General features: G+C 46.5%; 1 protein-coding gene across 6 annotated transcripts in view; it reads right to left on the reverse strand.

Annotated features, from left to right (window-relative positions):
• Positions 1–762: 762 nt before the first annotated feature.
• CELF6 (CUGBP Elav-like family member 6) overlaps positions 763–23,552 on the reverse strand; it is a 213,277-nt gene continuing 190,487 nt past the window's right edge. For all 6 annotated transcript variants that reach the window (XM_032769352.2, XM_032769395.2, XM_032769316.2 and 3 more), the window contains one exon: positions 763–4,150. In XM_032769352.2, coding sequence (XP_032625243.2) covers positions 4,128–4,150 — 23 coding nt within the window. In that variant the 3' untranslated portion in view covers positions 763–4,127. The remainder of the gene's footprint in view (positions 4,151–23,552) is intronic.

Below are 23,552 nucleotides of genomic sequence, written 5' to 3' on the forward strand. Positions count from 1 at the left end.
GATTGCTTCCACAAACATTTGGTCAACCAGCTCCCTTCTCACCTGAATGCTCAACAGTATGGGCTTCTTTCTACCCCCAGTAGCATTGTGAGAGCCGTACCTGGTGCCAGGTGGCAGCTACTTCTTTCCTTTGTACATTCAGCAGGGCAAACAGCGGGCTGAGACTAGGGAGCAGCCTACGGTAGGAGCCTGATCCAGTTACATGTTCAAGTCAGTGGCACAGTTGCAATGGGATGGATGGATGGATCCTGCTCCAACAGAGTAGGATCAGACCCTGGTTTAGTTTAGTACTGTTGGAGTAGAAGGGTCTTTTGTCCAGGTTCACAATTCTAGTTTTCTTGAAAGGCTTTGAGTGATGTACTCTAGGGCCAGCAATGCAGTATCTGACCACTATATAAAAATAGTATTTTTCACTTCTACAGTGCGTTGCATGCAAAGATCTCAAAGCACTTTGCAAACATTGATTAAACGTGCCTCACAATGCGTCTTGTGAGTTAGGGAACTATTATTATTCCCATTTTAAAACTGAGATCAGAGTGAGGACAATGACTTTAAACAGAGCTTTTATCCCATCCAATGAATCTGCAGCAATGTCAGGAATAAAAGCCATGAGTCCCGACTTCCAGTCTTCTGCTCTAACCATGCAGTGCATGCACAGCACCATTCCTTACACTCCTCTTCCTTTCTGCCGAGCTGCAAACAATCTTAGTTTGAAATAGAGTCTAATTTAGTTCTAAACAGGTCAAAGACAGGAGGCATAAACCTAGCCCTGCAGAGCAGCAGTGAATCCAAGTAAATGCACTGGTAGTATAAAGTGAGCAGGTCTGTGGACATTTCAATGCCCAGCATTTGGCTGGTGCATAATGGATCCTGTGGCATTTCAGTTGGTTACGTGGATCTGGATCAAAGAGGTCCTTAAGCCCAAGCCCTACAGCTAATGACAATGGATGGAATGCTGCATGTCAAGGAATACTCTTCTAGGTAATGCTCCTGGGTAATGCTTGCAGAGAACAGAAGGTGGTCCATGCATTGGCATGCTTATAGCTACTGTGAGTGTGAAAGACTGTGGAGTGAGGGATGGTGACAGCTGAGGAAGGTGCTCATTTTGAGGCTTCAGAAATGCCTAACTCTCCCATGAGTTGACTCTGGAGCACAATTTGGGGCATGGTTTTAGATCCTGAATCACTCCCCTCTATATTTGTAAGCCTTACGCTGATTCCTTCCAACTGATCGCAAGGTGGCAGGTTCAGGCACTGGGGAAAGCACAGCCTGGTGCCTGGTGGGAAACATGAGTTGTGACAGAAACTAAGAGAAGAGAAGTGGCAGATGTGTGAAGAAATTAAAAACAAAGAGCAACAGGCCTGCTCCTTTAAGATCCCACAGGAGATATAGTCTGGCCCCTTTAAGGTCCTATCTGTCTTATCTGGGGGTTTCTATTCCGCAGAGTGAATTCCATTGAATAACAGGGAGTTCCTGTCGAAAAAGACACTCCCTCCTGCACGACAGGGGGAGTTTTAAAGGGCCATGACTGCACATCCTCTCAGACTTGAAGGCAAGGCCTTTCTAATGGTAGTGAGGAGGGGAGCAAAGCTTCAGCCATCCTGGAGAACATAAAAGAAAAGAAGTAAAAGGGTGGGTGAGACAAGAGTCATTGAGAACCCACTGGTATATATGTATTTATGGATGGTAGGGGATAACTGCTTCTACCATTCTGAAAAATGACTGTGCTCAATCCAGGAATCACTGAGTTATGCAGTCCCTTCTGGCCTTCCAATCCACAGGTGAAATCCTGAGCCCACTGAAGTCAATGGCGAAACACCTACTGATTCCAGTGCAGTCAAATTTTCATGCTATGACTATAAATCTCCATGACATGTAAAATTTGATCTCTCCCAGAGGCTACTGGTCTCTCAGAAGTTTGCCCTCTCTCTCATTTTATTTTTTGTATATGGCTAAGTTGCTGGGTTTTTTTTTGTTCTGGGCCTGGAAGTGGGGAAAGATGAAGACTGCTCTCATTAGGGAGAGCTGGACTTGATAATGTCTTGAAGTACCTTCCAGCCCTATGTTTCTATGATACCTCAGGGATGAATTCAGCCCTTGTTTAAACTCAATGGGCCAAACTTTGCTCTGATGGATGCCCCATACAATTGAATTGACTCCACTGGGATTATAAATCAGTGCAGAGTCTGGTCCACTATAGTTAATAACAGCCTCCCGCACTGCCTCTCTTGGCTTGAATTTTACCTTTCGACACATGCAGTGATCAGTGAGATCAGCTGGCAGGGAAGATTTATACCATGATGCAAATATCTGACCTTGAGCAAATCTGCCCTACTGATAGGAAATCTCAGAGGTGGTGAAGGGTGTGTGGGAAAGAAAATCTTTTGTTTTCATCATGAAACATGTAAGCACCTGGAGGGGATGTGTGCTCCACATTCATATTTGGCACAGTCTGATATGGTCTTATGCTGAAGCATCAGGTACTGTATGTTAATATATCTGCAACCCACAAACCACTTTCTGATTGGCTATGCCCAGGTAATGCAGTGACCTCAGCAAGGGATGCACTGGTGTAACTCAGAGTTGGATTTGAATGTACAATGTTATGGCCCCAATTCACCTCTCACACACAGTGTAAAGACGAGGCAGAGGAGATCATACATATCTCAGGAGCTAGTGAAGGTTGCAACACATTTCTCATAATTGTCTCAGCAGTAGAGCTGGTCAACATTTCTCAACCAAAATCATTTTTTGTCACAAAGGGAGTTTAATCAAAATTGAAATGTGTAGTGAGAACAGGCCAATGGAATGGATTTTTCAATTTCTCAAGAGCTCAAAACAAAATGAAAATTTCCCTTTGAAACAAACATCTTTGCTCTGTTTAAAATTTTTCCTTTGGTAAAACTCAAATCTTCCATTAACAATTTCAATGGAATGATTTCTTCCATGTTCTTGGCAGAGGCAAAACTGGATCTTTCGCCCAGCTCTACTTATCAGCCAAGATCTTCATTTCTATGTTTTTGTCTGGGGTAGGACAGGGGTGCGAGAAGAAGTTGCCATGACAGAAATGCCACGATTTCACTTTCCACAGCCTTGGAAAAACTTCCCAGCTATCCGGTCTCTTGGGCTCCTGCAGCCTATGCAGTCGCTGGGCCACTGGAACACACGACACGGTAAACAAAGCTCTTTCCAGTTTCCCTCTATTTGTGTTTCTTTTTGAAACGCTCGCAGCTGTTACGTGATACTTCTACCTTTTTTCTTTGTTTTTTTGTTAAATTAATTTATTTATATATATATTTAAAAAAGCAGTAGTCCTTTGGTCCCTAAACTCTAAGGAATGATATGACTTTGAAAGAAGTAAATCCTATGTCCCTGTGCCAGTGACAAGCAAGGAGAGGAGCGCATCCCCCCGTCCTGCTCCATGGTGTGTGTGTGTGTGTGTGTATGTATGTGTATATATATATATATATGTATATATGCATATATATATATATGTATATATGCATATATATATATATATAAACGTATTTATATATCTCTTCTATAAGTCCAACATGCGCTTAGCCTTTGATTTCTTTTTTTCCAGCCAGATATGGAAAAAATCAATTTCTCTTTCCCTTTTAAAACAAAATGTTATCCAGGTGAAATATACATGCCTGGTCCAATCCCACTGGCTTTGGTTTATATCCATTTGGATCCTCTTTCCTAGTTCCTCCTTTGAAACTTGTAGCAGCAAATGAGTGCTTTAAAAAGATAGGGTTCATCCTCACGAATGAGCTGTCCTAGCTCTCAATTGTAGATTGGTTTGTTTTTCCTTCCAAGAATCCCACCTCTCTCCTTGCGAGGAATTCAAAGTCTTCTTCAGCAGCCACCGTTTCATAGTCTGATTCAGCAAATATCTGCGCCTGTTTGTCTTTTCTCCAACATCACTGTGTCTTTTTCTTTCTTGTTAAGAAACAAACAAAACCGATTCGAAAATTAAAAAATAAAAAGAAGATACAACCACAATGGCTCTCTTTCTTGCCAGCATTTCTTCTCCTCCTTCGCTTCTGCCTCTTCCATGATATGTTGCAAAGAAAGAGAGTTACAAGTTTGGATACTGCACTTGGGAAAAAGGAGAGTACTCTTCATACGCTGCAGGGCATCCAACCTGCAAGACAACAAAGGGCACATTAAAAGGCTCTGGGATTTGCAAGGCCCATTGGAACATACAATGCATGAGAGCCCCCTGAGAATGGCTTTAATGTTGGGTGAGTTTTAGTGCTTAGGAAACAGAGGAAGGGACATAGTCACTGAAAAGTCACGTGTCGTGGAGGGGAGGGCCTATGCAAGTTTCTGTCTTTTATGCACCTCTTCCAAGTCACCTCAACTCTGTCCTGCAGCTCCATCACCATCCCAGCTCTGACAACGCACTTCTATCCTCAACTGATGCACATACTCTTATTCCTCTCACACAGCTCTACCAATGACCCTCAAACCTGACCTGCAGCACCCCTGCTATTTCAGTCCTGGACTATCCACACAGATCTGCCAGTGCACCTCAGTCCTGACCTGCAGCTGACCCTGCTATTCCAGGCCTGGTGATTTTCAGCCCAGACTACCTTTGTTAAATAATACAGTGGTTTTGCAATTTGGAGAAATGTCCATTAGGAACTACATTTAGATCCACTAAACACATTTGCACTTGGAACTGAGGCTAGATTTGAGGCTAAGTCCTCAAATGTAAAAAAGCAAAAGCACCTCTAAATTTCACAGGGTTCCACTAGCTGGTTAAGTGTATGGAGGAGCACTAGTGAGGTATATGTGCCCTTCAGCTGGGTTATCACCCCCCCAAAAATAACCAGTCCATTGTTTAAAGAGATGGCACTTCTTATTTAAAGTCTCTGCAAAATGTTCAGCAGTGAAAGAATGTTAGAGGCCAAACTCTCTGGTGATTGAACTCCTCTGAGGGCAAAGTAATTACATGAGTTGATAATTTTGCCCTAGGTTCCTTTGAAATCTTATTGGCTCTTTTTTGTCACTGCGAGTATGACCTTCCTAGCTCTGAGGAATCACAAAGACTGGCTGCTTTGTCTCCTCCTATGAAAGAGAAAGTGTCTGCATGGAGATCTGATGTCCTAACAGGACAGAACTGCACTGGCTGAACCGGAGGTGAGTTATTAGTTATCCGGTGTTAGAGAATGGGACCTGAGTGCCTAACTACTGTATATTCTTTTGTAAATCCCACCTCAATCTTTCCTCATAACTCAGTCTCTCCTGCTCCAGCCTCACTTTCTGCTATACTACTCTGAATTCCCTCTTGGATGGGATGAGAAGGAATATTCAGCAAAGAAATACAAGACTTCAGTTCCAACTCACAATCCGCAAACCATACTGCTGAAGGATCAATGTTTGGGAAATTCCCAAGTGCTTTTTCACATGCACTACAAAGTTTTTGAGACTATATTTTGCAAATAACAAAAGGGAAAAGAATACAAAATAAACCCTTCATTTCTTGTTTCAACTGAAATTAAGTGAAATCCTCTTTTTCAGAAATAATATTGGAACCAAGCGTGATTCCTTAACAATTACATTTCCCCAGTCATTATGGCCATATAGTGAATGCAGGTGAAACACAAACACAGATTGTTACATTACAACAAAGAGAAAAGAAGAGAGGGCAGAGGAGAAGGTGGAGTTTGGGGGGGGGGGGAGTCAAAGTTCACAACTAATTAAGACTGACCAATCAGCACTCCAGAAACTATCCACCAGGGGCTTCACTACGGCACTTCACAATCGCCAAAAGAAAAGCACCAATACAGAAAAAATAAAGATATAGAAATAGAGATATAGAAAACTCAACGTCATATCATGCAACGAGATTACAACCGGCCACATGGCGTCATCGCAGAGGACGATGACAACATGAGTTAGTCACTTACAGTTTCGGTTTATTTGGGAGAGATAGTTTTGGTTTGGGTCTCCCACAACAGCTAGAGGGTTGCTAGGCAACTGGGGGGCCATCTTGGAGCAATGATTGGCCTGGTCTGGTTAGGTACAGTAGTGGTTGGGTTGGAGGAAACAAAACATAAAGAAAAGATGAATTGGTTTGATGGAGTTTTTCAATTTCATTTCTGGTTGATCAAGAACAGAAAATGAGTCTTAGAGGACACGTGTAATAATGCTTTGATCTCCTCTCGCACCATCCCCTTGGTGAATATCACAATGCTTTACACATTAATGTCACATCACTCGCAAGAGACCCAGGGTCAGGTGAGTATGAATGTCCCCATGCTCAGAGCTAACGGAAGCTCAGTTGTGATTGGTCAGATAAGCTACCTGGTATAATTTCTCTTCCCTGACGGGATGTGAGCCAGCAAACACATCCAACTGGAAAATTTGGGTATGCAAATTTCAAATTGGAAGCTGTAAATACTCACATATGTGACTTTGAAATTCACCATGATGAACAACTTTCTTTCCTTTTTTTGCATTAATTGCTTTGCTCTGCCCATTTAGGGGGAAACTGAGGCATAAAGGTGGCAAGTGAACTGCCCAAGATCACACAGTGAATCAGAGCTGGGACTAGAACCTGGGGATCCTAACTCCAAACCCATTTCCTCTAGCCATTAGAGACACAGCTTCTCAGCTTAAATAGCTGCATGTTAAAGGAAAAATGGAACTTATTCACCTATTTCTATGAATGAAAGGAAGACTAGGTTATATGAGTCATGTACACTAAGTGGGAGGAAAAGAAAGACCGAGATTGTACATTCTGGCACTTTTCTTCCAGGAAACTTTGCTAAACACTTGACAAAGTGCTTATGGAGAAACTGCCCCATCTTCAGAGAGACTTCCTCCTCGCTGCTGTACTAGACTGAACAGTACCATCAGCAATGGCTGTCTTTGAACAGTCCACTCACTCCTATGGAAAATCAGTTCTACGCAGACTCACCACTGCTCTCCTTTTAACCAAGAAATGAAGACCATGGCATTCAGACCTGGCATGCCAAGCTCCTAGATGCAAGTGGCCAGACGCAAGGTGGAACACTGAATGCTGTGATGTATTTCTTCAGGCCACAGCTTTCTACATACACCCAGGTACAGGTGCTGGAACTATGGGTGCTGGGGTGCTGCTGTAATCCCTGGCTTGAAGTGGTTTCCATCACATACAGGGTTTACAGTTTGGTTCCATGGCTCTCAGCATCCCCACTATACAAATTGTTCCAGTCCCCTTCACCCAGGGTAGTTGCAATCTGTTCTGTTTAACTAGGCCCCAGTTAAGGCTCTAGGTATGTCTCTCTCAGGCAGAGGGCAGGCCCCCTGTTTCACATACAACACATGAGCCAGACGTTTCACAAAGCATATGGGCTGTAGAGAGAAAACGGTTATCTCTGGCTGGGCAACTAGGACAAAGTCAGTGAGGAAATGGAGTTGTCTAAATCTTGCCATGACTTTTCAACATACAGACCTGCAACAAGTAGGCACGTGTGCCGAAGTTCCAGGCCCAGCTTTTCAGGGGCTTAGGTGAAAGCAGATGAAGGCTTTGCCTTGCTGTTAGAATGGGTGACAACGGTGGGATGGAAAAACAGAATGGATGGATGACCCAAGTCAGATATAATAAAGTAAGATTACTCACCTGTGAGTGTCATTCTGAGTGTGCATTGCCTCTGCAGAAACACACCCTTTGGGATACATATGCCTTAGGGCCATGAGCCCAGATAGCAGAGATGGATGGTTCCACACATACACCTACCTGCAGAGCTCAAGGCTCGGTATGAAGAAATGCAAGGACTGCTGATCTGACCACTCTCAGTTCTTCCCACCAGTTCAGAATGCTGTATACGGGAAGGAGGTTGGTTGAGTGTGAATCTGCAGGGGCAACACTGTAGTTACAGATGAGTATATTTTCTTTCTCACCCAGAATTGCCTCTGAAGATCCCTGTGCTTGGGAGACTGGTAACAGTAACAACCCCTTGGAGGAGGGTTGAGAAGTCCTTGGTTAAAGAAAGGTTAAAGGACTATTCTGCTAAAATTAGAACCATGCTTGGCCCCTGAGTCAAGACAGTCATGTTGTGTGAAGTTATGAATGGAGTGCAACGCAGTGGCTTCCCAGAGTTCAGAGATGGAGACATCCCGCAAACACACTGTGCAAACTGCTTTAAGGGCCTCTAAGCTATTTGGCACTGGGACACCTGCTTGGTCAGGACTGACTCCAGTACACTCTCTGAATAGAAACTGGTTTCTCCTTACACTTGTCTCCAAATACTACAAATAACCTTGAAGAGTTGCACAATAGTTTTGTCCTCCCCAGGTGATGACACAGTGCCTTCTCACTGTCTAACATACATAGCCAAGCACCAGCTGATGAAATACCCTTTTTCTGTTGTGTTGTTCAGAAAAGGTGGCCATGTCTCCCTGCCAGAGCAGAAAGTGAGGCCGGCCTGAGTTAGATGCCTTTTGCTGGCTTTAAGAGCCATTTGTGTACAGGAAGAATAGTTTTCTCTGCTCTCCGATCCCAAAGAGCTTGTGTGACTTCCCTCTCAATACCCATCCTGGACTGTCAGGGTCTCTGGCATTCCTGGAGCTGTTCAATCTCCATCTCCCCTGGTGAGGGCACAGTCTCACTTCCCTCTGGGGAAATGGGAGAGGATGGCTTCAGTCTTTGTTGCACCACATCCATCTTCAGGGTTCTCTAATTCCTCCGTCTCTTCTTCAGACTCCAAGGATCATCCTCCAGGATTGTCAGTAGAGGGAAAGGCCGGCTTAGGTGATGAGGTGAGTATTTCTTCCAGGTACTCTGGAGAAGATGAGCTTTGCAAGAGGCCACTCAGTGGATTGTCTCTTGGCTGGATGAGCAGACAATGCCATTTGTGTCATATTGGTCACAGAGTCTGATGGCTGTAAGTGACCTCTTAGAAGGACTTCATGGTGAGGGAGAAGTCCAAAAAGCATGTCTCAGTATAATCTCTCTGTAATACTGGAAGCATGTGGCCAAGGTGCTAGAAAAGGGAGAATGGACCCTCTCTCCCATCTTACACTTGGGTTTGCAGGGAAATGTATGGATCAGAGAGCCACCAGGAGAACCTTCCATTCTTATCTCCATCCAGGAAATCCTTGGATTTGAATTTGGGGTACTGAAGCAGGAAAAATCAAAGGAGAGCTTGGTCTTTTTGGACCTGAAAATGCCGTGGCAGATCTCCCATTTCCCTGAGAAGGATGAAAGCATGGACCACTGCCTCTCTGAGCTCCCAGACAAAACAAAGGCAGAGAGAGAGATACAACATCAGTCACTGGATCTCAAGACTTGAATTCAGGCAGCCCCAGCTCCAACCTCTATGGACCTGAAGTGCCCACAGCACTAACAGGTGCTTGGATCTGAGGGCTTTATGGTGTTTGCAAACCAACAGTTCCTGTACTGAGCCATAGGAGAGTGTGTGGGTCTGCACCTATTCTTGGTTAAGGGAGAAGAGAACAGGAGTGAGGACTTCCTATGAGGAGTCACAGCCTTTGGGTTTTTTGTAGCTGTAGTGGGGTGGTCACCTGCTCCTGCCTTACAAAGGCTTAAAACAGCCTGAGGAGAGGGCTGTGGCAGAGAAGGAAAAGTGGGGCTGATTGGGGAAAGCAGCCTCAGCTGGGGGACACACCCCAATCAGGCCGAGGCTGGCTTAATGAGGGCCAGCTGGCCCTTAGAAGAGGGCTGGGGCCAGAAGCTAGAGACTGAGTCTCTCTCTAGCAGTCTCTCTCTAGCAGGGCCTGGCTGCCTAGAAGCTGAGAGGTACCTAAAGTGGAGCATGGCTGGGGGAAGGCCAGAGGAGCTGGGGAGCTCCGGCCTGGAAACCCCCCAGGCTGCAGGCCTTGATAAAGGCCAGGGTAGATATTGGGGCTACAGAGGGTTAGCCTGGGGTAGGCGGTGGCACCAGGTTCCAATGATGAGTGGCATTTACACTGCAGTCGGCCCCAGTGAACGGGGGCTAACTGGTGACTGGCAATGGCCGTAGACTGAGGCGAGGTGGGGATAGAGGGGATTGGGAGTTCCTCAGGGAGAGGAGACCCAGATCTGTGGGAGTACTGCCAGAGGGCAGCGCCTCGGCCTGAAAGGGGCACTGGGGTCCGGGAGGGACACGGGGCCAGCGGCAAGCGGGACACCAGCCTGCAGAGGGTGCTCCAGAGCTGCAAAATGCTAATTCCCTGGATGACCAGCAGGAGGTGCCGAAGGGGTGAGCCATACCCCGTTACAGTAGCCTTTAGCTCTCAAGAAGCATTGCAACCAGTACCTCCCTCACTGAACTTTCTTTTGATCTTTTGGTTCTGAGGTGGAACCAGACTATAATGAGGCCAGTTCCTTTGAGACCTTTGGTACAGAGGATATTGGTCCAGTGTTGGCTGTCTGGTCTCTCAATGCATTCTCCATCAATAGGTCTTTAAGCTGCCCCTCCTGCTCAAGGCAGGTTGGAGGGGTAAAGCTAATCCCAATGGCTTCAGGGACTGCCCTTCTCCCATGCTGGGGGCTGTTATGGATATCTGGTCACAAGATACGCACCATTTAAATCTGGCTATTGGACGATAAATGCTAGGCTCTCAGCAGGGCAATGAAGGGGCTGAGGATGGGTCAGAACCATGCAATACCACAGATGACAACTGACCTGGGGCTCTGCAACGGAGCCAGCTGAATTGTCATGAATCTAACGGCTAAGAAAGAGATATGCTTCTGAACACAGCTTCATGCTTCTCCAGCAAACATGTGAATTAACTACCTAACCTGAGCTAAAGATGGAACACCACCTCCTACAGTACAGGTGAGCTGAAGGATGGTTCTGAGATATGCTGCCTATGGCACTAGGAATGGAACTGAAGGCACTGGGGTCACCAACCCTGGCATCGAACAAGCGAATCTCTGAGAAGTTGGGCACATGGTCCCTTAATGGTCTGGGGCTCACGATGCAAAGGCACGCGCTGGTGAGGATCTGCAGAGGCAATGCTCCGTGGTTGTCATCATCCGTCAGAATTTACATTGCACATAACTGTGTGACACTTTCAGGAGAGTGAAAAAGACACAGTCCTGGCCCAAAGGGTTGACCATCTCCATCAGACAAACATGAAGAGAAGAGTCAAAAGACATAGGTTGGGAAAGAAGGGGCAGGAGTGAAATCAAGGAAAGGACAGGCAGGTCACATTGCAGAGGGAGCCAATCTTTTAAATTCTGTGTGTTGAAACAAGCACTGAGGGTGGGCACAGGGGAGCAGCTGGCAGCGCAGGGCAAGGCAAAGGAGGGTTAAAAGGAAGGGAGGGAAGTCACTTGGCATACATGGGAGGTCTATTGGGTATAGAGAGAAGAGTAGGCAAGGCATGAAAGGGAGCAAGAATGGAGGAGAATGGGGTTAGACTGGGCGTGATGGCACAGGCAAGGACATTGTGACCAGTACAGAGCGCAGCCGTTAGGGTGAACATGATGGGAGATGAGATAGGATAGAGGCAGGAGCAGAGCACAGGGGGCAAGGTTAGGAGCTATGGGAAAGGGGAGAGGAAAAGAATTTCTCCATGGAAAAACCATGTACAATCATCATCCAAAGTCTGAAATGACCCTGAACCGAAGCTCATTTGAATCACTTTCATCACATTTTTCTCTCTGGGTTCCCTCCAGGCCTGGCAGCAGAAATGCTGGCCAGGCCACGAGAAATCCAACCCTAGTGCATTTCCTGCCCAAGTCACAAACACAACTTGGACTAGGGGGGCCCAGTGGGTCTCATTTACTTCCCAGTGCTGGTTTGGGTTTATGTCGAGCCTCTTATGCAGGGACACATCCTTCCCGTCCCTGAGAGGGCAGGTGGGGACACTGCCCTCCTGCCCCGAGAGGGCAGGTGGGGACACTGCCCCCCACAAGAAGGCATATGGGGATATGGTCCCCCCCTGAGAGGACATGGGGGACAAGGCACCCCCGAGAGGGCATGCGGGGACATACCACCCCCGAGAGGATATTCAGACTCTTCAGGACAGGTGGGAGGGGCCCAGGGCCTCCTCTGCACAAAGTTGCTAATGGGAATGATGAGAGGGTGATTTCTCCAAGAACCTCTTTAAAAACATCCCCTTTGGTATCCCTGGAAATGATCAACCAGTCACCACAGACTGATGCATCCTCCCTCCCTCCTTACTCTGAATGCCCACGTGCTTAGCCAGTTCCCATAGCTGCACTTAGCCACGGTGGACAAATAAACAAGGCAAAGTCCCTGTGAGGCTCCAGGTATCACCGTGCTCTTGACACAACTCCTGGTCAGGTGGGATACTGACACAGCCCACCCACCCTGCACCTCCCAGCCACACCACTCCCCAGGTTCAGGGGCTGTCATTCAGTACAACCCCATTTCTCCAGACCAGCCAGTAATTCCAAGTGTCTCTGTTCTGGGTGCTCAACCTGAGACCCTGAGGGCCTGATTTTCAAAACTGCTGAGCCCCACTAGTCCCTCATCATTTTCTGTGTTCCTGCCAGCAAACTCACTGGCAAGATTATCTGCCAAAAGCAAATGCAACATGGTCACAAACACAGATGAAGCCAATTTGTTTGAACAATCAAACTAATTTTTGGGAATACTTTGTTGCTGTATTTGCCCAGATGGACATGATTAACTGCCAAGTGAGGCCCACAAGCTCTGGCCTGATATATACAAGGAATCAGTTCATCCACTTCTGGGATGTAGGACCCTCTGTGGTGGCACCTGTTTTTTTTAACAGTGATTGGCAACAATATGCCACAGTTTGGACAGATGCGAATATTGTAGACAGATAAAGTGGCAGTGGGAATCCAAGTCAACAACATGCAACTACTTGAGCTAGAATTTTTCTAGGCTACGAGGGTTACTGCCTCTACTCTTGAGACTGAATGGGGTCACATCATCCACGGAGCTACTAACTGCCTGGAGCATGAGGAAAGACAAAAAAACAAATGCCTCTTTCCCCTCTACTGTCTCTCTGGTCACGAATTCCCAATGTGGCCTTTATTGCTTTCATAGCAGCTCATCTTGATGACAAGTATCACAGGGGTAGCCGTGTTAGGCTGGATCTGTAAAAGCAGCAAAGAATCCTGTGGCACCTTATAGACTAACAGACGTTTTGGAGCATGAGCTTTCGTAGATGAATACCCACTTCATCAGATGCATGTAGTGGAAATTTCCAGGGGCAGGTATATATATGCTAGCAAGCAAGCTAGAGATAATGAGGTTAGTTCAATCAGGGAGGATGAGGCCCTGTTCTAGCAGTTGAGGTGTGAAAACCAAGAGAGGAGAAACTGGCTGGTTCTGTATAGTTGGCAAGCCATTCACATCTTTGTTTAATCCTGGCTGATGGTGTCAAATTTGCAGATGAACTGAAGCTCAGCGTTTCTCTTGAAGTTCTGGGCTGAAGTTTTTTTGCTAAGGATGGCACCTTAAGGTCTGCTATAGTGTGGCCAGGGAGGTTGAAGTGTTCTCCTACAGGTTTTTGTACATTGCCATTCCTGCTATCTGATTTGTGATCCGTTTACCTTTTCCATAGCGATTGTCCAGTTTGGCCAATGTACATAGCAGAGGGCATTGCTGGCAATGATGGATAGTGATGCATATATTACATTGGTGGACGTGCAGGTAGATGAACTGGTGATGGTATGGCTGATATGGTTAGGTCCTGTGATGGTGTCGCTGGTGTAGATATGTGGGCAGAGTGGCCATCGAGGTTTGTTGCATGGGTTGGTTTCTGAGCTAGAGTTACTATGGTGCGTGTGCAGTTACTGGTGAGAATAGTTTCAGGTTGGCAGGTTGCCTGTGGGTGAGGACTGGCCTGCCACCCAAGCCTGTGAAAGTGTGGAATCGTTGTCCAGGATGGTTGTAGATGCCCTGATGACATGGGAGGGGTTTTAGCTGGGGACTATATGTGATGGCCAGTGGAGTCCTGTTGGTTTCTTTTGTGGTTTGTCTGTGCAGTGGAGGCTCTGGTACAGTCTGGCTCTGTTGATCGTTCCTTATTTCCTCGTGCGGGTATTGTATTTTGAGAATGCTTGGTGGATTTTATAGTGTTGGTCTCTGTCTTGAGGGGTCTAGAGCAGATGCGGGTCTGTACCTCGTGCTTGACCTGTAACAATGGTCTGTGATTGCCCGGAGCGATAGAACTGGGAGGCATGAAGTAGGACATAGCAGTCGGTAGGTTTTGTAACATGAGAGTGTGTAATGTACCAGCACTTATTTGGCACCTGCGATGGTGTCTAGGAGAGACCTCCCGAAGTGTAGATTGTGCCAGGCTGAGGTGATCGGGGGTGGAAGCTGTTCGATTCGTGGTTGGAATTTCCTCCAGAGTCTCTCATCCATGGGTCAGATGATGAAGATGTTCATCAATGTGTTTAGCGGAGTAGAGAGAAGGAGCTGTGAGTGGACGAGAGCGCGAGGAAGTGTCTGTTCCGGTCGCGCCATAAGAAAATTGGCATATTGTGGGGACCATACGGGTGCCAGAGCGTGCCACACATGATCTGAGATTTATACTTGTTCATCTAGAATTTGAAATAGATTGTGTGTGTCGCGTGGTCAGTCCACGTTCTCGCCACAAGGCAACTCTGCTCAACCTGAAACATATTCTCACAGTAACTGCACCAGTGCGCAACCATAAGTAACTCTAGCCTCAGAAACCAGTCCAATAGGCAACAAACCTTGGATGCCAGCTCTGCCACACATATCTCACACCAGCGACACCTCACAGGATAACCAGATCAGCCACGCACCCTCATCGGTTCATTCACCTGGCACGTCCCAATGTATATATACGCCATCATATGCAGCAGCAGCATCCGCCTCGCTAGTTGTACACTCGGGGCCAAACTGGACTAGTCGCTACGGAAAGGATAAATGGCTATCAACAAATCAGTTATGCAGTGAATGGCAACATAGCATAAAGACCTGTAGGAGAACACATTCAACGCTCCCTGGCCACTACTATAGCTAGCAACTTTAAGGTGGCCATCCTCGCAAAAACCTTCAGCACCCAGACTTCAAAGAGAAACTGCTGAGCTTCAGTTCATCTGCAAATTGACACCATCAGCTCAGGACAAACAAATAGACTGTGAATGGCTGCAAACAGAACCAATTTGCTGCCTCCTTGGTTTGTCACACCTCAACTAGCTAAACAGGGCCTCATCCTCCCTGATTAACTAAACTCATTATCTCTAGAGCTTGGCCTGCATATATATACCTGCCCCTGGAAATTTCCACTACATGCATCTGACGAAGTGGGTATTCACCCACGAAAGCTCATGCTCCAAAACGTCTTTTAGTCTATAAGGTGCCACAGGATTCTCATCTTGATGAGTCACTGCCCCAGCTTCATGTTTGTATATTTCAGTATTACCACCCCCAAGCATTCAAAACTCATGAGACAGGTCCCATAAAATCATGAGATTGGCATACAAACCAGGAGATTTAAAAAAAATCCGGGGTGCTTTTAATATGCTTTCTGGTCTTCGAGCATTTTAGGCCATGTTTTTAAGCCTGTCTCTGCAACCAGAAAGGCTAGAAACTTGGGGTTTTTTTTAAATGAAAGCTGAGATTTTCACCTCATCACATGACTCTAAGAGTTGGAGCTTTAAGAAAAACATCAAATATCACCAGACGCTGGTAACACCATGAGGGTTAGCACCATTGTATCTGACTGACTCAATACACAACCTCTCTTTTTCCCTGGATGAGCTGGTTGCAGGAGTGTGCTTATGAAAATCAGAAACAAAATCATCCTGCTTAGAGTCAGGCTGACAGCAGTCAGGCTTTCCTATGCCCAGCCACCCAGGCCAGTCCGTGGTCCTGATCTGCAGTCCCTCCTGCTTTTCTCCTAGTCAGCTCTTCCAATAGACCATGCTGCCAAGCTACTTGCTGTAGTTTCAGTTGTGAGCTCCCCACACAACTCTGCCAATTGCACTTTAATGCTGACAGCAGCCCCTCCTGCTATTCTAGTCCTGGATCCATACAATGCACCTCGATCCCGACTTGTTGCTTCCTTTTCTATTCCAGTCTTAGCCCCCACTTCCCTTTATTGTTTTGCCTTGATTGCAGTCCCGGGACCATCCCTGATCAGCGCCTGCCAACTGCACCAATCTGCGTTGTACTGCAGATAAACACCTCCAAGGGACCACGATTTCAAACCATGTGGTCGCCGTGCCCTAATTCAGATTCATGCAGGGATGAAAGTAACTTAAAGGACTTGCCGGTACTCCAGAGTCCTGCAGAGGGGGAGGGGCCTCAACCAGAAGAGCCATGGCCTCTATCGGAAGAGGTGGGGCCTTTAAAGCCCAGGGCTTTTAAATCAGGATTTAAAGGGCTCAGGGATTCAGCTGAAGGTAGGAGCCAGGCCCTTTCAATCACCCCCAGGGGTAACAGCTGCAGAGGCGGCTGGGAGCCCTGGGGTTTGGGCAGGAGTGAAAGTAATTTACATTTCTTACCATATGGTCCAATCGCAAGCAACCCACCTCTCCTACATACTTCATGGATCCCTCCCATTGCATGACATGGATAGAGAAAATAAAGCTACTGTTACTACTACCAGTACTGTCTGTAATAAAACTTTACTGTTGGAATAAGCCTGAAAAAGGGAAAATTCACTGTCACTTTTTTCTCCGTGTCTTCCCTCCTCCTCCAGCCAGGCTGCGGGCACTAGACTCCATGCTCTCTCCCTGCCTGGCACTGAGCAGCAGCTGTAGGGGCTTCCCTCTAGCTTGCAGCAGGGAGCAGGGAGACTGGCTGAGGGAGGGAGAAGCCAGCCTCCTGCATAAGAACACTTTAAACTCAGCTGTTCCCTGCTGGTTCAGTAACATTTCAAAGAGGATCTGCAAGCAGTTTGCACATCACAACCATGATCCTTTGCTGGGGAGGGAATGGGATAGATTTGAACTTGGAAATGGTTCCTGATTTTGATTGTGTTTTTTGTGTATAGGAGATCCCCTCATCCCGGAGGCAGAAAAGAACTGCCCCTGCCATGGTCACACACGCCCTCCCCACCCCAACAACAACTGGGAGTGAAATTAACAAGGATGCCAGAAACGGCTTCTAACCCTGAGGGCTGAACTGCACAGGGAACAACTGAGTTTAAATTGTTCTCATGCAGGCAGCAGCAGCAGGCATCTCAGCCAGCGTCCCTACTGCAAGCTACAGCCTAGAGGAGAACCCCTGCAGGGGGGGAGCGGGGGAGGAATGCAGAGCCTTATCTGCAGCCTGGCTGGAGGAGGGGGAGGGAGGAGACGAGAAACCAATGTGACAGTGAGTTTTCCCCTTCCACCTGCTTTTATTAGCTCTGGATTTAAGCTGTGCAGCCAAATGCTTGTATTTGTTGTGTATATTAGTATTGGAGAGATCTCCTTATCCCAGGAGCAGAAAAGGACTGCCCCTGCCATGGTCAAACACACCCCCCCCCCCCCCCCAGTTACTGTGAGTGAAATTAACAAGGATGCCAGAAACCACTCCTAACCCTGAGGGCTGAACCACTCAGGGAACAGCTGAGTTTAAACTATTCTTATGCAGGGGGAAGGCTTCTCCCTCCCTCAGCCAGTCTCCTTTTCTTACTGGTCCTCTGTACCGGTCCGTACTGGCTTACTTTCACCTCTGGGTTCATGTTCTCAAGTCTCCAGAGTGGATGGGGCAGACTATAGTTCCCTGCATCACCAAGCCCTTTGCTTGTAATTAGTTTTCAGTTCAGCAATCTAATTACTCTCCTGTTGCACTTTCACTTCTTACACAAGCAAACACAGAAGTCAGGTGTCTTTAGCCATGTTTTCTTAGTCAGGGGTTCTCAAACTTCATTGCGTCATGACCCCCTTCTGACAACAAATATTACTATATGACCCCAGGAGGGAGGACTGAAGCCTGAGCCCATTCGAGCCCCGCCCCTCTCTTTAGCCCTTAGCTCCAGCCAGTCTAATGCCAACCCTGGCGACCCTATTAAAATGGGGTCACGACCCAATTTGGGAACCCAACCCACAGCTTGAGAACCTCTGGCTTAGATGCTACTTAGGAAAGACCTCATATGGCAAAATCTGTTGAGGGCTTGTTTCTCTCAGTGTGGCTGAGTGTCCCTACATGGACGAGCCAGCCCTTCCTGACATTATGACTCATAGGACATCAATTGGTAAAAACTTACTGTACCACTGACAATTATTTTGGACAGCCCTCAGAAAGCTGGAAAGGTACCAGAAGAATGGAGAAAAGAAAATGCAGTACTGATCTAAAGCAGAAAGAGACATGATCCTACCAACTTATACCCCATAAGATCCATCCCTAGCCTGAGTAAAATAATAGAACAAATCTTGATAGCGAAAAAAAAAAAATCACTAAACTTCTAGTGTGCTACAGAATCATAACAGGCAAAAATCAGCCTGGACCAGGAGCCCCTTGCAGCATTGCTCAGATGGTGACTTGTATCTTATTGGCAGAACAAGTCTGGGAGATGCAACTAAACTTGCAAATGACTACTGAGAAGAGGGGGCATTACTGGTCATGACAGCAGCATGTATCATTGCAGGAGTACTGGGTAATGCTCACAGACCAAGGTCATCAGTGGGTGGGTTTGAACCAGGGACCTCTGGAACTTAGTGCATGAGCCTCTATCACATGAGCTAAAAGCCAGCTGGCTATTAGCTAACGCTGTAGAGCAGACTCATTTAATACTCTCTGAGTGGTCTTAATGCCACCAAATGGGACAGAACACCACACCCAGAAGGTGTGTGGGTTACAGTTGCACATCCTTTCTTAGTGCACGATGGGAGTAGCGTGTGCATGTGTTTAATTTTGAGGTATTTTTCACCCTTTTTTGTGTTTTCAGAATAAGTATAGCTAAATTTAGAAACAAAATATTTCAAAATAGAAAGTTGAAACTTTTAATTTCAAAACAATAAAAATTAACCGTTTTGACATTTTTTGGGGAAAAAAACATTTTTTTCTGTCCAAAACTATTCACCAAATTCAACTAGAATTTGCAAATCGTTCGGGAGTCCTGAAAAATTCACTGACAAATTTACCATTTGCTGAAAATATTTTGCCTAGAGAGAGAGAGCTGTGTATGTTCAGAGAGCCTGGAGAGTGAGTGTGTTGGAAGAGCCTTGTAATTATGCCTGTATATCTCTCATAGCCACATGTGTGCACATGAATCTACAAGTCAACTGTTTGCTAATTTTGGGGAGTCTCTCAGGGGTTCACTCATTCATGTACCAGCCTTTCCTGGTGAGGATCATGCCACAACTATCTGTCTTAGGGCTTGGCTACATTGGCACTTTACAGCGCTGCAACTTTCGCGCTCAGGGGTGTGAAAAAACACCCCCCTGAGCGCTGCAAGATGCACCGCTGTAAAGTGTCAGTGTAATCAGGGCGGCAGCCAGCGCTGCATGCTACACCCATAAGGGATGTGGTTTACAAGCAGCGCTGGGAGAGCTCTCTCCCAGCGCTGCGGCTCTGACTACACTCACACTTCAAAGTGCTGCCGCGGCAGCGCTCCCACAGCGCTGCCGGGGCAGCGCTTTGAAATTTCTAATGTAGCCATACCGTTAGAGTACAACCCTGCCATCAGGCGTTCCATCCCCTCTGCTCCATCCTCCTAATTAGATGGTTGGAGCTAGTTTCAAGTGTAAGTTGTATCAAAGAGGGAAAACATGCCAGCAGCTCCTTGTACAAGCTCAGCCATATATCCTTCCCCCAAATCCCTTCAGAATAATGATCTTGTGGCAACGTGGCCTGAGGCTCTAAGATGTGCAAGTAAGTGCTGAATCTGTGTACACTATTTTATCTGCTGGTGAATCCCCTCTCCCCGGAATGCCCATACCAGCCAAAGTGCATCTGTATGTGATCCTTGCACTTTGGCTGGTGGAGCTGGAGGAGATATCCTTTCCTCATCTTATCTCAGCCTATCTTCGAAACAGCATAGTCTGTTTCTCGGCTGGCTGTTCTCTGGGTGACCTATCAAATGTCACATTTGAATGTACATGTCTCTGGGGAATGTATTTTGAAGCAGGGAGCAAATGTAGACTGCTACAGGATGGCTGCTTAGTTGCACCTGACCACTCAGAGCAGCAGGTGGCAACACAATCAGAAAGGGTGGAGCTGGTCCAAAATTTGTTTTAATCTCAAAACTGGTTTTTGACAGAAATTTGGGTTTTTGCCAGAATTCATTTTTCTTGAAAAAGCATCTGAGTCCTGTGGAAAACATCAGTTTTTCAACAAAAAAAATGAAATGAGTGAAAACTGAAATAATTTTGGTTTCCAGCGAAAACCAACCATATTTCAGTCTGGATATGTTGCTGCAGTGCCTCATGGGAGTTGTAGTTCAGGTACCTCATGAACCTATTCTCCTGTATGATCCTTAGCTGGACATTATTTCCCATGATGCACCATGGCCACACTGCTTCCTAATTAAGAATGGGGACCATAGTGCATCCTGGGAGATGTAGTCTGACCAGGGAGCCTGCCCAACTGAGGAGAATGGGGGTATGATACACCCAAACTACAGCACCCATGAGGCACTATGGCAGCCTTTCAGAATAAAATTATTTCAGTTTTGGCCAAAATATTTTAACTTTTCACCACGAATCTGACATTTTCTGTGGAAGCCTCTCCCCTCCAGTTCTAAAAGAGGGTCAAACTGCTGTATCCCCCTCAGTATTTGGAAGAGGCAGAGTAATAGGCCCCGTGTCACTGTCTAAAGACCATCATGTTCCCACGAGGATTAGGGCAGCACAGTGCTAGTCCTGGACAGCTACAAATTCATGACTAACAAACATCTCCAGTCACTACTATCTACAATCAAAACAGTAATCAGCCAAAGGATAGGAATCACTTCAGAGCCAGGATTTTGGATACTCATTTAAACCCACCTAGTCTCTTGGCCTCACAGCTAGCTTAGAAATGGTGCACAAATAAGCTTTCTCACTAGATTTCGCCTACTGTTTCCTAGTTTCAGCTTAGTGTTTGCTGCTTCTATGTCCTGGCTAGAGGCAGGGAAGCAAAATGTGCCTGAAAATAAAATGGGAATAGCAAATGAAACTTGAACAGAGCATTTAAAACCTGTGAAAGGACTTGGGAGTTTCGGTCCAGTTGCATTTGGGTTGGAGATTGGATGGAGAAGTGGTAGTGTGATTAATACTGTGGGGAGAAGGGGCGCTGGTGCATTTGCATTTTAGGGAAGATTCAGTTTGAAAATCTGATTTTATCCAATATGGTTCAGATACCCCGAGTTCAGGCCTGACTTTCCCCAATCACAATGTCCTGTTTAGAGACCTCTGTCTGGAAGTACTGGCAGATGACGTTTTGGAAGTGGAAAGGCCAGCACGCTTTCAAAGCAGAGAGAGACCTGAACCCACACCCTGAATCCAAACACTCTCAATTCTTTCCCTTCTCTGAAATTCAGATCCCAGTTCTGCAGCTTGAGCCGTCTCTATTGGAAAGTGCCCTTAGTGTACCTGGGAAGGGTTCGGCGGTCTGGAAGGTGAATGGTCTGAATAAGTGGTGGGAACAGGCATCTGGTGTGCGTCCAGTAGGGTCAAGGACAAACCTAGTGCTTATCCCTCTGAAAACTAGCTGAACTCTGAGCAGTTAGCAAATAAATAGCTTCTAATCCTCTCTGTGGTTGGCACACCATGTGCTTGTGCATCACTGCCCTTGGCTAGATTTGGGGGACTTGCTTCAGGAGAGTAACTACCCCATGTGTTTTTGGATATCAGTTTTGATGCTGCTATTGCATGTAGGTAGGTGTTACTATAAACAGTGCACGATCAGCAGGGATCCCAGTTTTCTGTGATAAAACCCCTCAAATTCTCTGATAAAAAACATTAAAATCTGCATTTTTTCGCAATTAAAAAAGAAAAACTGAACTTTGGTTTCCCTAGCCGTCCAGAGCTGGGTGGCTGGAGAGTGGCAGCTGCATACCATGCCACACATGGCCGTCCTTAGGGGCCCTATGCAGTATTATTAAACTGGTGCCCCTATGCCTGACGGCAGCCCGGGCTCGCATGTGTATTTTAGATAAGGGTGGTCATTTGAAGGATTTATTTAAAAAATGATATGTCTGAAGATCAAAGCCTTTAAGGCTAAAGATGAATACTCAGATTGTGCATCTAAAAATCTATGCAAGGGTTTTTTTAGAGATGTGATTTTATAATCTTCAGCAACATACTAATGAAATATTTTTAAAGCACATTTTAAACTAAGGTCTTGTAGACTAACATGTTCTAGTAAATATTACAGTAATGCACATCTGTTTTTGGGTATGGTTACACTTGCAGCTGTACAGAGCTGGGAGTTAAACCTGTCTTCGTACAGCTGAGTAGGGAACGCGCTGCAGTCTGTCCACACTGACAGCTGACAGCGCACTGTCGTGGCCACATTTGCAACATTGACAGCGACATTGGGAGCGGTGCATTATGGGCAGCTATCCCAGCGTTAAGTGGCTGCAACATGCTTTTCAAAAGAAGGGGGTGGGGTGGAGTGTGACAGGGAGCGTAGGGGAGAGAGAGAGTGGAGTTTTGGAGCCGACACTCTGTCAACAGCTGCCTTGCAAGTTCCAACCCCCTTCCCCACCCCTCTCTCACTCACTGAAAGCAAACAACAGCTGTTTGTTTTTTTCCTCACAGACCAGATAAGCAGCCTCCCCGAAATGAACCCCCCCCCCACGCTGCTTCTCACCTCAAGCCCTCTCCCTCTCTTCAAGCAAACACTAGCTGTGGGTGTTCCAAAGGGTGCCCCCCTGCCTGCCTCTGTTCATTCACAGCAAACACTAGCTGTGTTTGTTTTTTTGATAACCAGCTCGGGAGCCTGGAGTTCACAACAAAATAAAGAGAGGCATCACAACAAAACAAAGAGAGTAATCTTCACTTAAAAGGATAATAGGAAGCTTCCGGAGGTCAGTTACAGCGTACTAAGATTATTCCCTGTTTACACTGGTGCCCCAGCGCTGCAGTAGCAGCACTATACGCTTTACTCCTCTCGTGGAGGTGGAGTACAAGCAGCGCTGTAGCCACGGAGATACAGCGCTGTATGTGCCTTGCCAGTGTGGATGGGGAGTGAGTTACAGCACTATAAGGCCACTAACAGTGCTGTAACTCTCAAGTGTAGCCAAGGCCTTTGTCAGTAAATTCAAAAATTGACAGTATATACCTGGGGGTTGGCAAATGCCTGTTAAATGGCTTCATTACCACTTGAATGGCTCTTTAACAGTTTCAATGTTGTGCTAATAGGTCTGGCAGGCTGGAAGGGTTGTTCACTTTTAAGTACCAGATCCCCTCTGGAGGAAGACACAACAGGCTGCAGCAGCCAGCTGTGGTGGGAGCCTGCAGGAAGGGTCAGAACAGGGATAGGAAGAGGTGAATGGGTGGACACTAAGACCCAGGAGCTCCCCAAATGTTCAGGTGACCTATGCAGCTGTGTATATGTATATGCCTAAGTACGGCCCTGATGTCAACCTTACTTGTGCACTGCTGCTGGTGGTAGCGCTGCCTTCAGAGCTGGGTGCCTTGCCAGGAGCCACCGCTCTCCGCTCTACCTTCAGAGCTGGGCACCCAGAATAAAACCCAAAGATTCTCTGTAAAAATG

The sequence above is a fragment of the Chelonoidis abingdonii genome, chromosome 9, assembly GCF_003597395.2.
Source record: "Chelonoidis abingdonii isolate Lonesome George chromosome 9, CheloAbing_2.0, whole genome shotgun sequence".
Lineage (NCBI taxonomy): Eukaryota > Metazoa > Chordata > Testudines > Testudinidae > Chelonoidis > Chelonoidis abingdonii.